General features: G+C 39.7%; 1 protein-coding gene across 1 annotated transcript; it reads right to left on the bottom strand.

Annotated features, from left to right (window-relative positions):
- Positions 1-798: 798 nt before the first annotated feature.
- Positions 799-15,543, bottom strand: LOC126405212 (adhesion G protein-coupled receptor E2). Its single transcript, XM_050068837.1, has 20 exons — positions 15,115-15,543; positions 11,725-11,805; positions 11,327-11,497; positions 11,053-11,205; positions 9,055-9,201; positions 8,563-8,709; positions 8,215-8,337; positions 8,036-8,079; positions 7,844-7,942; positions 7,430-7,583; positions 7,169-7,291; positions 6,866-7,053; positions 6,611-6,775; positions 5,003-5,197; positions 4,516-4,733; positions 4,349-4,409; positions 4,172-4,263; positions 3,845-4,013; positions 3,665-3,760; positions 799-2,161 (listed from the first exon to the last, which is right to left on the bottom strand). Exons 1-20 carry the CDS (start codon positions 15,143-15,145, stop codon positions 2,120-2,122), a joined length of 2,499 nt encoding a protein of 832 aa, XP_049924794.1. The 5' UTR covers positions 15,146-15,543; the 3' UTR covers positions 799-2,119.
- Between the last annotated feature and the right edge of the window lie 2,665 nt (positions 15,544-18,208).

The raw sequence follows: 18,208 nt of genomic DNA, 5'->3' as shown, positions 1-18,208 counted from the left end.
GTGCAAGCTGAATAATTCAACAGGAAAAAAATAAAAGTCAGCTATTGCTAACGTTCTCTTACTTTCTGAAATTCTCAATGTGAATTATATTTCCCTAGGAGCAGAAAGAGGTTTGAGTCTGCTGTTCAACCGGTACCATGATGATTATCACAGTCACAGTCAGTCACATAAACATACAACGAGCACAGAGACGGACATCAGAGGAGTTTGACAGAGCATGATGATGATTAGGTGCCTCAAGGGTTTCTGGTATATGTGTACAAATACATCAGCAGTAACGTCACCAAGGTTTGTAATGTTTACTGAGTTTGATCTGCACTGAAACATTATACAGTGAAACGTGTTTTCAAGGCCACTTAAGGTTTGTTTGCTCGTTAAAATTCAAGTACACTTTTGAGACTTCAAAGTTGTTTCAGAGACCAACATGTCTGCAACCCATGCAAACAGGAAGGAAGATGAGATAATCTTCTATTTCCTCTATGCACGGCTATTTCTATCTATCCAAGCAGTTAGATAAAGTTGATGTCTCCAGCAATAAACAAAAGTGAGACAGTGTCAGACATGAAGGTGGGGAAAAAATATTATCATAGCATGGGTGTGGCAACAACTTTCTGTTTGCACTTAAATAAAACTCCACTCTTAGTTTGTTGATGTCTTGTTGCTATTTCTGCTAAATCTTGGCCCTAACATGAGGAACTTTAAAGAGAAATATGCCTTTTAAAGAGTCATTTATTCTATTTTTTTATTTATTTTAATACAAGGCCAGTGGTGGGAAGACCTTCACACAGAGCCCTTGGGTACGTCAGAATATTTATTTAATTTAAAGCTTCCAGGAGCGGCATTACAAGTATGAAAACACCATTTTAAATAATTCACAATGTGAAAGACGGAAATTGTATCTTGGAAAGACAGAACAAAACATAATAAAACATTTATCAGCAATTCCAAACTTGTGCTAAAACCAGTGCTTATAACAGTACTAATACTCTAGTGCAGTGGTTCTCAACCAGGGGTCCGGGGATCCCCAGGGGTTCTTAAGGGAGCTCCAGGGGGTCCTAAAATGAGGAATAGTTTATTTTATTTAATTTCTATGTAATTCACTGTAGAAGTAAACCCAATTTAAGTAATTACTCTGATCAAAGATTTCACTTCCTCCTTCGTTATCTACTCAGATGTAATTGGCAACCACAAATTCTGGTCTTAATCGTATCAAACAAGCTTTTCAGATGGAGGTCCCTGAGGTGAAATCTCATGAAACGAGGGTCTGTGACCTAATTTTTTTTACCAATTTAGGGTTCCTTAACATGGAAAAGGTTGAGAACCACCACTCTAATAGACAATAATAACAAAAGTTATCTTCAAACATTCAATTTTTTAAAGTAGGAAAATAAAAAGCTCTCTTCAAATATATAGATACAGTACATTTAACGTGTTACTGCACGCTAAATGGAGCAGGAATGCAGTCACTTGCTCTAATACATACAAATTGCCCAGCAATATATATATACACAAACATCTTATCATTATACACATATACATTTAAAATTCATTTTGGTCTCATGATAGTCCTCATTTTTGTTGGTCATTTTTAGATAATATCAGTTTAAACATGGTGGACAAGTTACGCAGAAAAAAAGTGCTTGCCTCAGAAATGTCTTTCAGATTGTCTTTGCTGGTTCAATAAATTACCTGGATGACATAACAAGCCATTCTGGTCCAAAATCAATACATTTTTTCCACATGTAAAAAATGACACATGTTGAGATACAGTATTTTCTCTGAAATGAGTGACATTATTAACCATTTGACAAATAGTCGAGTAACAGTGAAGCACAAACACTCACTGTTGAATGTCATCTCTTCTCATTCGGAGGGAAATCCTTAATTTATATTAAATTATAACAGTCAGCAGTTCCATTTTAAATAGCTTTACACCGACTCAAAAACAAATAGGTAAAAAAAAAAAAAACATCTTAAAAAGGATATTATTTACAACATTGTGCAGTGAAGCAAACTGGTGCACTGACTACAAATAGCAGGGCAAGAGTGGCCCGTATGTCTGAGATGGCAGTCTCCAAGAAATAAATCAGACGTTGCTCCCATGTCACTGTTTCGCTCTTCAGATACGAGATTCTCCCGTGTCCTGGGTGCTCCTGGATCCCTGAGGACCACAGAGGAGAGAGACATGATCAGCCACAACAGACACCTTCAGTACTCGTTCATATCAGGTCAGGCTGTGCTCTGACACACTTCACTTTACATCTCCTTTTATACCTTGTCATCGTTAAACCCTGGAAATGAAGGTTTCCAAATTAAACTTCCAATGACCTAACCGCATTAAGTCTCTTATGCAATCTAATTACACAACAAATGTTGAACTATGCTGTCCACATGCACTCTGTGTTTAATTCATTTTAATGTTGCTTGGTGAGCAATCAAGGCATCTCTTATTTCAACAATACAAACTGTTCAGATTTTACACATTATAATCTGACTCTTTATAGTGTTCTTTTAATCTTTTAATCTCTATTAGTTAGTTGGGGATTGATGTGCTTCCATTTGAGTTTATTGTGTCACACTGCAGGTGCTTGTGCTTGCAGGTGCAGATCTTGCAGCAGTGTCTGGACACCCCATGACCTCTGTTCCTTATGTGCACCATATATGATCATGCATGCTGTTTTACTCACTGTGTCCAGATCCCCCCATGACATGTTGGATGACCAACAGGTCCCAGTTGGAACATGGGCAAACGTGGGGAGAATGCAGGCAGTTCGTACTTATTTGTCTGATTTTGGACCACTTGACTTTAACCCATATTTTACGGGAAACTGGCTCTATGTCAACCCTAGATACAAGGTTTGAAAAGTTTTTAATTCACAAGTTACACATGAAATGTTGACAAAATGTCTTAAAATGTTTAAAAAATATTTTTGCAAAATATTTTCAGGTGGCATTTTCATTTTTATTCATCATATTCAACCATGTATGTAGAGTAACACATAAATGTGTCAATATGTGCACATTAATGTACTTTAACACATAAATGTGTTAGTATTCACACATCATTCGACACCTTTGTGTTAACCCTTCTGACACAGTCACTGTGTTAATATCCTTGACTTAATGTGTCACTATTAACATAACATGTGTTGTCCCAAATTCAACTCATTAATGTGTACGAATTTAACACAGATTGTGCTGATATTGACACCAGTTTCTTTGATCTGACATACACTTGTGGATCTAAAATCCATTTAAAATCCATTTCAATGCACGCAGGTCAAATTTGACTCGAACAACCTCAGTGTACAAAAATTTGTAGCACCTGAGTGAAAGTATACAATATTTAAATCTTTTAATTTTTGTGCATTTTTGTCGCTTTATGAAAAGTCTCAAATTTCAGGCGAAAAAATGGCATTTAGGGTGTTTTGACTGCTGTCAAACTGAATGTAAGGGTTAACAATGGGCATCATCTTTAGATATTATAAAACTAAATGTGGAAGCCAAAATACACTATAAATAAATAGCATGTAATTCAGCACATTCTGCGTTGCATTCTCGTAAAATGAGTGGGTGTGCTGCAACTTTATTGGATAATACAGTTTAGCCTCTCGTCTCACCTGCCTAAATCAGAGAGACTGTGATGAAATAAATAACTGCTTACTTGAGCTTTGCTGGTGTTCGAGTAACTGAAATCTGAGTAGCTCTTCTTCCCAGGTGCACAGTATCTGGACAGGATGCTTCCATATTCCTCCCTCACCTAAAATCAGAACACATATGAGTTTTGACACAAAAAAAGCAGCAGAGCTTGTTCTTTTAATTTTTTTAGAGGAGTGTGACTGACCTGTTTAGAAAACAGACAGTGCATGACAAAGAGCATGATCCCCTGAATGCTGCCAAAGATGGTGAACAGGTAAGACATGACAATTGTGCCCTTGTTAAACTGGAAACAACCGAAGATCCACATGGTGCCCAGCAAACACAGCTGAGCCACTGCAGTAATGGTGAACGCCCTGCAGGAGGCAACAAAGATACGCACGGGTCAAATCTCAAGGCACTCTAACAGGAAATAGCTTCTTTATTTATTTCTCCTCAGTGGGAGAAGCAGTATATAGAAAATGTGTAGCTCTGCATGTCAAATATATCGTTACATATGCAGCATATGACTCACTTTATTTTCTGCAGCTTGTCCAGGTCAGGGTTTAAACTTGAGAATTTCTGTGCCAACTTCCACACAGTGATGAGAAAGAAGAATATGTTTATCTGAAAGACAGCAGAGATTATTAAAAAAAGCAATGAAGTCAATTTTAGGGATATTTTCCAACTCCGTAATTCTTGTCTTACTCACAATGATGATGATGCAGGCAGGGCCAAAGAAACTCCAAATAAAGTCCAGCTTCAACCAACAACTGCAATGCATACGGAGAGTTACTGAGCAGACAGTATGTCAACATAACTTATCCAGGTATAAATAAAAAACATAAAACAAGATCAGCATCAGTGGGAGGAACCTACTATCTCTTGGTGCCATATCCCTCAGCATTCACCATAGCAGATATAGCGACAATAACAGCTGGGACTCCATAGCCACCTGCCATCATGTAGAGGGTTTTGAAGTTGATGTTAAAGACCAGGACGACCATCCTGAAGAGTTGTATGCCCTCCAGACACATCCAGCAAAATGCTGCCAGGAAGAAGAAATGCAGCAGCCCAGCTACCACCGCACAGCCAACCTAATGCAGCAGGGAGCGAGATTAAGATCAGGATGACAGCGGTGGAAAAAAGGACAAAGGAGGCTGAGAAACGGGGGAGAAAGAAATGGGGAGAAACTACTTGCTGAATTGTTGTTTATAAACCTTCAGCGCCCACATAAATCATTCAGTGGCTGTGCTGTTATGCAGTATCTGTTCTCCTGTGCTGTATTTGAAGGTGTCAGAAATTTTTACTGCACTCATCTGGACAGTGCAGACAGTCTGACTGCGCAAGTTACAGAAATATTTACCCGGCTCTCCGTACGAGAGATGCCTGCGAGGAAGATAACGTAGGCAATGAAGAGGCTGATGCAGAGGTGCAGGTGGATTGAGGTTCTTGGGCTTTTGATGGAGCGGATCAACGAGAACGTCAGGATGCAGATGAACAGGCAAATTAGCGAGAGGGACAGGCCCACCCAGGTGATCAGCTGCAACTCAAACTTGTTCTATTGAGAGAGAGTGACGGGTTACGTTACAGTACACAGAAACAGACTTAAAGGTCCAGTGTGTAGGACTAAGGGTTGGATATATTGGCAGAAATTGAAAATACAATAATAAGTATGTTTTCTTTAGTGTATAATCACCTTCAAATAGGAATTGTTGTGTTTTTGATACCTTAAACTGAGCTGTTTTTATCTACATAGGCATTTGTCCTCATGTTGCACTGCCACATTTCTACGGTTACCCAGAACGGACAAACCAAACACTGGCTCTAAACAGGGCCATTCACGTTTTTGCATAGGTCACCGTAGCTGGTGACTGCAATGAGCTATGTTGGAAAAACAGATTTTTAGACCTAAAATGTTTTGGTTTTTTTTCCTCCAGCCTTTTTACCGGTTTATGTCATCAGATCCATTTGTTTCGGAGAGGAAGAGACCATCTCTAGATAATTCGGTTCCTGGTTAAAACCTCCTGAACGTCTGTATCAGAAAAAAGATGAGAAGGCATTGGGCTTACACAGCCCGTCTGCGACAAGAGGACGACTCCTCTAGGGATAATTCGGCTCCTGGTAAAAACCTACTGAACAATAATCACTGAAGGTATTACACGCATGTCCTGATTTAGCCATGTGGTTTTTCTCCTGAGAACAACATTTTGCCCTAGGACAACAACTGCCTCAGCCAATCAATGTTTGTGATGTCACATACCTTTGCAAAATTAAGGACACAGTTGGCGGGCTAGCATGCACATTTAAGCATGTTAATGCTAGCACGTGACAGCTAGCCCACTAGCTCTAGCAGCCAGAAACAAACATCTATGTCTCACTGTCCCTTTGACAATCCAAACAAAGAACACATTTTCTTGTAGTGGCCTTTCTAAAATGAGCAGAAATGAAAGTTAACGTTACTGTAGTCTGTTATGATCAAGGAGTTAACACTAAGCTAGCGCCCTAGCTGGCTAACTGTTAGCTGACCTTTGCAAGCTTATGTGAGCTTATTTCCACAGTGGCAAAATACTAACAATTAATCTAAAAAGCAAATGCATATTTTAATGTCTGTAGTAGCAGACTAGTGTAAACTAAGGTAAAATCATCTTGTAATTTGCACCTCTTTGCATAGCCGTTTTGTACATATATTGCAGGGCACTGGCAGCGGGCTCTCCTTGATGACATCACAAACGTTGTTTGGCTGAGGCAGTTGTTGTCCCAGGGATATCATACAATTGTTCTCAGGTAGCAACCACTTGGCAAAATCAGGAAGTGCGTATTATGAGAAGTTTAAGCTGGTTGCAGTCTGCAATCCTCACCGCTAGATGTCACTAAATCCCCCTAAATCTTACAAACTGGACCTTTAAGTTTCAGCTATACAGTAGAAGCATCATAATTTGCCATATATCATCATGTATGTAAGAGTTTTAACCTCCACGTCATAGAGCGCCATGAGCACAGCAAAGCTGCTCAGATGGTTGCAGGAACACACAGTGTATTCAGAGTTGGACTCCACCATCTTGCAGCCACGAGTAGACCATGACCCTCCATCCACCGAGGAATCCCAGAACACGCAGGTGTGGTGGGATTCATTTGACTGTGAAACAAAATAGAGATAATTACCATTACAGGTGTGATGTTTTCCTGCAGTGATAGATTTTTATTCTTTACGAAAAATATATGCTACCTTGAGGTGGTAGAAAGTCAAGGTGACCGGCTCTTTGAGGTGGCTTGTGTTTCTGTTACTGACGCTGGCAGTCACGACTTTAGAGTTGATCTTATAGCTGTGGTTCACTTGTGGTTCCATCCCACTAAAGAAGCCGTCCGCGGAGTGTTCAAGGTTTGCGTAGGTCAGCAAGGACGCTGTTGTAAAGCCTTTCACAATCATAGGAGGATAACACTGGATTAAGTGGACATTCATTAGCCCCGATTTGTAAGTCATCTTAATGAAAGTGGTCACAAATGTGTTAATTATAGGCATGATCATTACCAGGGTAATAGGAGGGATCCCCGGCAGCTGTCTCCAACTGAATGTTCATCTGAGCATGCTTAGATGTTAAATTATGAGGTCCCTGGGGTAAGTTAGCCCCCTTATGTACCAGCAGCTCCAGCTCTGGACGCACACAGAAAGATAAAATGTTTTGCATTGCTTTTCAGTTAATACCGTAGATGACTCCAGAAAAAGAGAATCTACCAGCTGTTGAAAAATATATCACATCTTAAGAAGAGCTTCAACATGTTGTATTTTTACCTGTGTGTGTGGAGGATTTTTTTATCCCGGGGGGCTTAATGAGAGGCCCTATGAGCCTCAAGACATTCTCCACCATGTCCAGAAAGGTGGAGACCTTCCTTTTATCTTTGAAGGCTTTGCTGGACAAGAGCTCGTCGATGGCAGACAACAGTCTCTACAGCCACAGGAGGGGAGGGGTAGAGGGAGCAACATGAGCATGTGCGGGGAGAAACAGGAGACGCAGTCAGACTTTCAGGCTGCATACCACCTCAGGTCAACATAAACAGTCTACATAGTTGTGCACAGACATCTGAACACCACGTGACAGGACTTGAAGGGAGTAGAACTTTCTATTTCTGTGCTGATTCTGAGGAACTGATGGCTTTTGTTTTGCATAATCAAATTGCATTTCAATTATTTTTTGTACAGTAATACCTTTAAGATGTCCTCTCCATCCAGCTTTGTTGCATTCTTCATGATGTTCAGACAGCTTTTTTTCAAATGCATCACAAGATCCTGTGAAATGTGAAATTCCTAAGAGAGCAAACACAACAGAAATATGAGGCGATAGACATTTAAAATAAATGTTGAACTGTGGTAAAAGTAAAGTTTCTGGTGTGGTGTTACCTCTTTTGGATTGCTCATATCTTCAAATACATCACACCTTAACTCTGAGGAAACAGGAAGTTTTGTTTCATTAGATGTGCTTGCTGATGGCATTCATATTGTGAAGATACAGATCTCATCCTACTGTACAAACACGGCATCAGTGATGGATGATGGAAAAAGTGCTGCTCTGTTCTTACCTGTGCAGCGAGACTCATTGTTGCCATAGTTAGTGGACCCAGGGTGGCACACACAGTAATGGCCGCTGGCTCCACGGTGGCAGATTCCATTTCCGCAGATTGTCTTATCAATCATGCATTTGTCTAAAATAGAAACAAATTGGGAAGAGGAAAATGGTTACACTGTGTGTTTCAGTCAGTGCTAATGGAACAATAAATAACCTGGTCCATCTGAGCATCCAGATCCAAAAACAGTGATTCAGTAACATTTTAGTTTAGTTTAACGATGTGAAACCCATTATCAGATTAAATAACTTATTAAAACAGTTAAATGATACATATTTTGCAGCTACATGTCATAGCCCTCACCTTCACATTGCTCCTGATTGCCAGTGAAGTTAGATATACCAGATCTCAGTTCGAAGCCAGCGTGACAGATGCAATGATATTTGCCTGGTGTGTTGACACATGCTGCGTTTTGACCACAGATATTTTCCTTTTCGCATTCGTTGATATCTATATGAGCAGCAAGAAGATCATTAGAACAGGAAACCATCAGTGAACCACCAGTGTTTTTTTTTTTTTTTTTTTTAAATTAATCTCTTACCAGCCCTGTACAATTCACTTACCTTAACTGAAATCACCTAAATAAAAAATGAAAGCTGTTCTTGTTACATTTTTACTAAATGTACATGAATGGTCTCATTTAAAAGATAACACTCACAGTTTTTCCCCAACAGTGAGAATCACTGTAAGTGTTTTTGTCACTGAGTTATTTAAGTTTCAACAAACTGAAATAATTATTTTTTAATCTTCTTCTAAATATGATACTGTTTTGCAGTGACATGTCATAGCCCTCACCTTCACATTGCTCCCGATTGCCAGTGAAGTTAGATTTACCAGACTTCAGCCCAAAGCCAGCCTGACAGATGCAGTGATATTTGCCTGGTGCGTTGACACATGCTGAATTTGGACCACAAACATCTTTCTCTCCACATTCGTCGATATCTGTATGAGCAGCAAGAGAACATACAAGACAGGAAACCATCAGCGAACCACCAAAGTTTTTTTCAAATTAATCTCTTACCAGCCCTGTACAATTCACTTGCATGAACCTAAAACTCCTAAATGAATTGAAAGCTGTTCTTCTTACATTTTAAGACAACAGAGGGGCCATTTGTTTATCATTTATGTGCATTCATACAGTCTATAATGCCAAGAAAGAATTAAAAACTCCTCTGGAGGTAAGGAGAGTCACTGAAAACAAGACCCACAAGCCACTGGGCCAGTCACTGGCTATGGATTGTCTCTGAGGCCAAAGGAAGTACGGGAGGCACTTCCTTCAGCACAGGCCCTCGTCGCCTACTGAAAACTGTCAGTATGGAAGCTCCTATTGGCTCAAGTGAGGTGTCAATGAAAAGGTCAGATTTCAGCCACCATTTTGATAGCCCGGAGTGGGATATTTACATACAAACCGAAGATAGTATGTATAATATGTGCTACATGTCATAGCCCTCACCTTCACATTGCTCCCGATAGCCAGTGAAGTTAGATTTACCAGACTTCAGTTCAAAGCCAGTCTGACAGATGCAGTGATATTTGCCTGGTGTGTTGACACATGCTGAGTTTTGACCACAAATATTTCCCTCTTCACATTCGTCGATCTCTATTATTTGCAGCAAGAGGATATTTAGAACAGGAAACCATCAGTGAACAAAGTTTTTTTTTCCACATTAATCTCTTACCAGTCCTGTAAATTTACTTACATGAACCTAAAACACCTAAATCAATTGTAAGCTGTTCGTGTTCCATTTTTAGTACATGTACATGAACAGTCTCATTTGAAACATTACACTCAAAACGTTTTCCCCCAACAGTGAGAATCACTGAAACTGCTTCTGTGATTGACTTATATAAGTTTCAAGATGCTGAAATAAAAGTTTATGTATTTCTTTCTTTATTCTTTTATCTACTTCTGAATATTTTCTTGAAAAAACATACCACAGATTACTTGAACTGGAACTTCTTACATGGAAAACATAGTGAGATCGTATCACGAAGGCTCACATAGTCCATATTCAAAGTACATAACAGTATCACAGAAAATATACATTTTGTTTTTCTAAGGTTTTGTCCAGGCACTTTTCAGAAAACCTAAATTGATAAGAAAGAGTTTTTCTCCCTTAAGACAACAGAGAAGCCATTTGTTTATCATTTATGGGCATCTATAACAGTCTATAATGCCAAGAGAGAATTAAAAACTCTCCTGGAGGTAAGGAGTGTCATTGACTACAATATTGGCTCTGAGGCCAAAGGAAGTAATGGAGGCACTTCCTTCAACACAGGCTCTTGTTACTGACTGAAGACTGTCAGTATGGAAGCTCCTATTGGCTCAAGGGAGGTGTCAATGAAAAGGTCCGTGTTCAGCCACCATTTTGACAGCGAGGAGTGGGATATTTACATACAAACCGAAGATATTATGGATAATACATGGAGAAATATTAAAGTTTGATAAGGTATAACGACAGTTTGCAGGTATCTGTGAATGTAATAATGGATTTGGACTAAATATTTAGCTGGATTTATATCGGCTAGACCTTCGGGAGTGTATGAAGTTTGTATGAGCAGCATTTTTGTTGGCATAATATAGATCTGTGGATTATAATCACACTTCATAGGTGATTTCTCACTGACAGAAGCATTTATTGAACATGCTGTGATGGTTGTATCTTGAAATGGTCCTCATCAATCGAACCGCAAGCAGAAGAGCTTTTGGACGGTAGGGCGTATTAGTAAACCACTAAAGCACAGAGACCATAGGACCTACCACAGTACTGAGGGTACTGATAAGCATCTTACCAATACATGTAACGTTGTCACCATGGCGAAAAGTTTCCAGTCCAGTGGTGGAAATGAATCCATCATCACAAATGCAGGAATAATGCGGAACTGTGTTGTGACATTCAGCATTAGGTCCACACATATCCTCGTTTTGCAGACACTCGTTGATATCTTAAAGGGAAAAGACAAGGATGGGAATTTCATATTTAGATGACGACTGCAGCAGTAAAATTTAAATAAAATTTGAGTCAGAGCCTCTGCCTTGGTTGATTCAATACATGAGATGACTTACCTTCACATGTTGTAGGTGTTACAGCTGTAAAGTTCACAGCCCCAGTTGATGACACAAAACCATCAAGACATTGGCAGTAGTAGCTGCCAATTGTGTTGACACAGGACGCATTCTCGACACATGCTCCAGGTTCATCGGGATAGTCCTCATCAATAGCACATTCATCATTATCTTAACGAAGGAGACATGAATGTGAAACAAATCACATAAATATAAGTGCGACTAAGAATCCTCTCATACCAAAGAAAGGATCAGGTGATAAAACCAATGAGTAATTTAACAAACAGAATGATGAAAGATCAGCAATGGATGACCACTACCATAAAAGTGTGCATATGCCACAACATGCCTAAATGTCCACTGTGGGTCATGTGGTGAAATATGTTTGTTTTCCATACCAATGCATCCTTGCTCTGTATTAATCCATCCTTGAGCGCACTCTGATTCCGTCAGGGCCACGAAGTCAGAGAGGTACAGAGCTGAAAAGCAAGCAGGCGACTATCAGTCCACAGTTCACCATCATCTGAGCATTAATGCAAAATCTGCTACAATTATATCCCCGTACGATAACTCCTTTTTTTAAAAATCATTCTAAGATACTTCAATGTAGCCACAGTGATGTAAAAGGATCAGTTTGACAACATCAATAAAAAAATAAAATACAAAAAAAGGCCCAACAGAAAAGGTTAATTCCCTCATTTTATACCCTCATTTCCTCAGATTGTTCCAAGAGCATCTGTGCTGCAATTCAAAATGAACAACACATGGGTGTCTGGAGAAGTCTGCTTCCTATGAGTGAGGAAATATCAGCTGGCATGGTGCAAGCACAAAAAAAACATTACATCCTCAGACTGTAAGAGTGCAGAGTCAGTCCTCTGCGGTCGCCTAAATGACACCAGATGGGTGTAATGTACAGCAAATGGAAACAGGAAGAAAGTTATTTTCCCCCTCATTATCAGTTTACACAATGAATTCAATGTAATCATCAAAAGAAGCAGCCAAATAATTGTTAATTAAAAAGTTAGTTAATTCAAACCACAAAGAGGCACATTCCCAGCTATCATATCATCTCATAATAGTATGTAAAATGGACACAAAATCTTAACAACACATTGCGTGGTGGTGTGTTAAAATAATGTGCTGGCAACACAAAAAAAATGCCAATGCAAAGTCGCTGAGGATCTTTTGTGGCAGGTGGGTTAAACAAACATGGACTTTAAACCAGGAGATCACTGTTTGTGTCTTTAGAAAGATAATGGACAATAGCCCAATGGTTTGTGGACTCCCATTTTGAAGCCTTAACTTTGGCATTACGGCCGTCACCATCTTGGTGTTTTTGGAGCCAGAAGTGATGGAAGTGACCATATTTGGACGAGAGGCTGACACTCTGGAGGAGTGAGGGGTGGATATGACTGAGAAGCCAAGAACACTCGTCAGACAGCCTGTCACTCAAAGCAGCCTGCCTTAATTGTGCGTAACTTTAAGCCTTAATTAAATATAAACGGGTGAGTTATATAGAAATTCATCGCCTGTAAAGGGGGTGGCTGTGGCTCAGGGGGTAGAGCGGGTCATCCACCTATCAGAAGATCGGCAGTTTGATCCACGGTTCCTCCAGTCCACATGTCGAACCATCCTTGGGCAAGATACTGAACCCTAGGTTGCTCCCGATGGCTGTTCCATTGGTGTATGCGTGTGTCTAAATGGTTACTGGGTAGCAGGTGGTATCATCGTATAGTATCCTCGGCCACTTGTGTGTGAATGGGTGAATGTGACATGTAGTGTAAAAGTGCTTTGAGTGATCAGAGGACTAGAAAAGCGCTACACAAGTGCAGTCCATTTAGCTTTACCATCTACAGCTGCCATGAATAAAAAAACATCAGCTATAGAGAGCAAAACCGCTTTCTGTATGTGTTATGAAATTGGGCAATTTAACACGTGTGTCTATGGGTGTGACTGCGACAACAGAAACAATTGTCTGTAATAGACTTTGCATTGGCATTGTTTTCGTGGCGTCAGCACGTAGTTTAAACACATTTCATGCAGATAGTTTTTGTATTATTAGTTGACATTTTAGTTCATATTTTTCCTGCTGAAATGTTTGCAACAATACTAATATATTACAACAGACTTGTATATATTTTGTATATTTGATGTATGTTTAAGGCTTGTAAATATTACTTTATTTGATTTTGAATTTTTCACTCATTCTTTGTCTAATTTTTGAGTACTTAATGTCAAGACTGGTAAATTGAGAGCAAAGTTTACCAAAGTCAAATTCCTTGTATGTACACACGTACTTGGCCAATAAAGCTGATCTGATTCTGATAAATCAGAGGTTAATGTACCTGGAAAACCCCTCTGTCAACATTTTCAATATTTGTTTTCTCTTTGGATGAGAACAGTGCCCAGTCAAAACCTGTGATATGAAAGGTAATTGGGAAAGTACAGCATGCAAAAGTAATTTCCGTTATGCAAAGCTAACTTCCTAAAGTAAGAGATAAACTGATATCATCATGAAGATTGGGTCCATATGTGAGGACAGGATGATATCAAATAAAAATGTGGTTTGCTAAGGAAGCAAAGTGACATGTGTCAGGGTTTGCATCAGTTTCAATGTTATGTCGTCTCATGGCAACACAAAGAGTTTCTTCCTGTGTGACTGAGGGTACTATCAAGCGACAAGTAGTGCGGGTGAGTGAGCTCATGGTGTATAAATATCACTTTAAAAAGCAGAAGAACAGAGGTCCTCTGTGCAGTGGGGCCCAGATAGTGAGTTGTTTGAAGAAAAGCCAATGTGTTCAGCATCACTCTCCTTCCTCTTCAACTGATTCATTTGGGCTTTTTCCCACACGGGCTTAAGGCTCTGACTGCTGCAGAGAGGCTCACATTAAAGGGACAGTTCAGCCCCAAATCAAAAGTATATTTTTCCCCCTACCTGTAGTGCTATTTGTCAATTAATATCTACCTTCTCAAGGATAAAATAGAACCAAATAGCACTCAGCTTGTGGTGCTCAAAGTGCAAAAAAACCAAACTCTCCAGCAAAGTTGCTTGCCAGAAATCACGACCCAGTTACTCATGAAAATCCATAGACCTTATTTTCTTTCAACCAAACTACACCCGCCAACTATGTCACGGCAGAGAAGTCATATTAATGAAAAAATTCAACAATGCTGTTGAGTTTTTGAAATGTGTAATTTTTTTTAGCGCTTGCAGTTCAATCTAATTTCATCATATTCGAGAGAAAGCAGACATCTCTACGGCTGATATCTCCGACACTCACAACTCAACTCACACCAAAACTATCTAGACTGATAAATAGCTCAGCAGGTAGGATGAAAATATGTAGTTTTTATGAATGTGAGGGTGACACTAATTTTATTTTTTTTTGCCTGTGAGACTTGTTGGCAGATTTTATCTTTGTGTAAAGTTAAACAAAGTAATAAAACACGTACTTTTTTACTTTTTAGGTGTTTTTAAATGTGCTCTATAAACATATTTGACTTGACTTGAAATATGAAAATATATGAAATGATTTCAGTCCACTTTTAAAAATAAACACATTAAATACAATACATATTATGTTTAATACTAAGAGAGACACATCTGTTTTTTTTCTCCATGCTAGATTCCAGCAGAAACTCGCAGATAAAAATACCTCTTGTTAAAAGTTTTCAGGCTGCTGCAGCCAGTTAGTTTCCCTCCTTGGAGCACAGTACATTCTCAAACTTTCTCAACAAGAGATTTTCCATCCCAACTACTGTGCAAATGGATGACAGATGTGACTCACCCAGTATCAGGAGGTTCCACCTGCCCGCCATGGTGAAGAGGGAAACACTGTCCAGATCTGCGTGAGGAAAGTTAAAACAACCAATACATAAACCTGGGAGTTCTCTACATTTAGATGGTGTTGTGCTCTCTTCTTCTTCTCTTCTCTTTTTGTCTTTTTCCAAAGTTGCCCAAGTTGCCCAAGGAAAAAAAAGCAACCACCAGGCAATTAATGGATGTGGAAAAAGTAGCAGCAGTATATGCTGATACCAGCAAATCAAATATATATATATAATGCGAGTGGAGGAGAATCAGTAGTCTCTCATCTCCTACAGTGACCTCTCCGCTCTCTCTCAGTCTCCTGCCCTTTGAATCGTCAACTACTCCCACTAATGAGGTGACATGCTGAGATGACTAGTTTTTCTGGGGAAGGCGTTTCTCTCTCCTGCTCTCTCTCTCTCTTTCTGAATCACGCCTCTGACAGAGGTTTGTAGGGGAGTACAGCAAGAGCTACTTTTCAGGAACTGCTTTTGTTGGGGAGGGGCAATTGTAAAGAGGAAATGGCTTTGTTAACTTTTTCAACTCTGCCTCCATGACAGCAAAGTGTTTTTAAACAGTGTTTTTGCACAGGTAATTTCTGTCTCTCTGTGTCTTTGCTCATCTCTCTCTCTCTCTCTCTCTCTCTCTCTCCCCCCTCTGTTGGACTCTTAAGGGACAGACAGGGGTCGAGTGGAGGTTATGAGACTGGGCATTGTCCTGCTGGTGGGTATACCCTCCCCACAGGCAGGGTTTTACCACACAGCCTGCAAACTATGGCGATGACATATATATAGCTTTTGCATCTGAGAGCATCTGTCTGAGACAATGTAACAATAGTAACAGTGCTGAGCTTCATTTGGAAAGACATGAACAAAGAACAGTGGGGTACATACACACATATATATATATATATATATATATATATCTATATATGTAATTTCCCATTCCCTGAAGGCCAGCCTTGGGTACTTATTTTCAACTATTACTTAAGTCAAACACTAATGTTTTACTAAATAAGAACAGAAAAAGTGCAAACCGCTACTTCGAGGTTTCAGAATGTGTCTGTAAGTAAATGTGTTGTTGGTAAGAGGAAATACAACTCTGAAAAAACCCAGTTCCATGACAGGACATAATGTTCTTTTCTCCATCACACATGTATGATGTTCACGTCACAAGGTGCCACCTCTGCTATTTTACTTACACAGACTTGTATGGGTTTTCCTGGCCTCAGCATAAAAAAAAAATCAGAGGAAATTCTGACATGCTGTGTGCGTTTATAAAGAGCAAACTAAAGGAACAAAAGAAATTGTTAAATTTTCAGCAACTTTTCTTGTTTCCAGCTCACAGCGGCAAGGTCATTTACAGGTCTGAACACACTGTTCCAGTGCTCAGCGACAGGCAGGGAGATTATTGCATTATTTCACACTTCTAAACAATAAAGTAGGCTTTGGGCTTTGTGGGTCTGGGAAAATGGAGGTGACAGACAGCAGGCCTTTAGGGAGTGGTGGTGTACAGCTGTGTTACAGAGCATGCTCACAGAGGGACCTTGAAAATGTACTGACATTAGTATGACCTATTCAAAAAACAACCTCCAGTCAATAGGCCTATACTGTATGGGGTCAAAGGAATTCTATTTTTAAAAAGAATTTGTTCCATGGTGCTCATGTGTGATAAAAATAATCATGGCGAAATATAGTTCTTTCAAAAAAAGTTTCCATTATACAAAAAGAACTTCACATGGTGAGCATGTGGTCATGTAACTTACAGTATGCTGCAACTTTGATGAAGAGAAGCTGATAAATGTGGATTTCTGTGAAAATCTCGGTTTTGGATCATATGATGGTTTTATTTGATTATCCATAAAGTCTTGGCGTACAGAATATAAAACTCTAATCACAGAATTAAGTTGACAGACACAGTTCTGAAGCTTGTAAAGGCATGATGGCGAGCTAGTAGCGAACACTTGTCAACCGCACTCTGGTCCTATTCAGCGCCACTCTCAATCCCTGAGATCATGAATGACAGACTTAACCTCATAGTAACAAGGCGGGGTTCGGGACAGTGGGTTTTCATCTGATTTTAAATAAACAAAGTCTTGACTTTCAAAACGGCACATCAGCATCACACATATAGATATAACGTTAAATGTTTAATCTTTGTCAATATGGACATGCTGCACATCGTTAGTTCTGTTAGATTCTTCACACTTCAATCCTTAAATTAAATTTTTGGAAACCATGAGCACCATAGTACAGATTATTCAGATTTATTAGCATGGTAAACAAGAGAAAAGTGCTGACTCTACTTTTGAAGCAGTCCAAGTCCAAATATGTGTCCAATTCTCAATTATTTATATTCCTTAAGTCCGTAAGGGTCTCACAATCAAAATAACCATAAGGGTTTTTCTTTTTGAACTTGACTTTCATTTTCTAATTCAATCAAATGTAATTATATAGCGGTGAACAAACAAACTTGACACATCACATATCAAATAAGCGTTAACCACCACACAGTGGTGAGGCGACAGTACACTGTGATGTGATGGTTAGCACTGTCGCCTCGCAGCAAGAGGGTTCCTGGTTCGATCCCGTGTCAGCATGGGTTTTCTCCGGGTACTCCGGCTTCCTCCCACAAACCAAAGACATGCAGGTTGGGGATAGGTTAACTGGTGACTCTAAATTGGCCGTAGGTGTGAATGTGAGTGTGATGTCTCTATGTGTCAGTCCTGTGATAGTCTGGCGACCTGTCCAGGTTGTACCCTGCCTCTCGCCCAGTGTCAGCTGGGATAGGTCAGTGAGGATCTGGATACTAGGGAAGAAAATAAGGGAACATTTGCCAGCAGAGTTCAAGGACTATGCAGACACTACAGTCATCCTGGACTGCACTGAGCTGGGGCACCAGTATCCATCTTCACCTCTTCTCCAAAGTGAAGTGTTTTCTGCATTTAAATCTGCATTCAAATCCCACTGCGCTCTCAAAAGCTCTCACATTGTCTCCCTTTGAGACCTGGGATGGCCACACATGGTCGACCGAGGTTTACTTGTTGATGACTTTGTGCCGTGTAAGATCTATAGGCT

This window comes from Epinephelus moara, chromosome 18 (assembly GCF_006386435.1).
Source record: "Epinephelus moara isolate mb chromosome 18, YSFRI_EMoa_1.0, whole genome shotgun sequence".
Taxonomy (NCBI): Eukaryota; Metazoa; Chordata; class Actinopteri; order Perciformes; family Serranidae; genus Epinephelus; species Epinephelus moara.
This window is presented reverse-complemented; position numbering and strand designations above follow the sequence as displayed.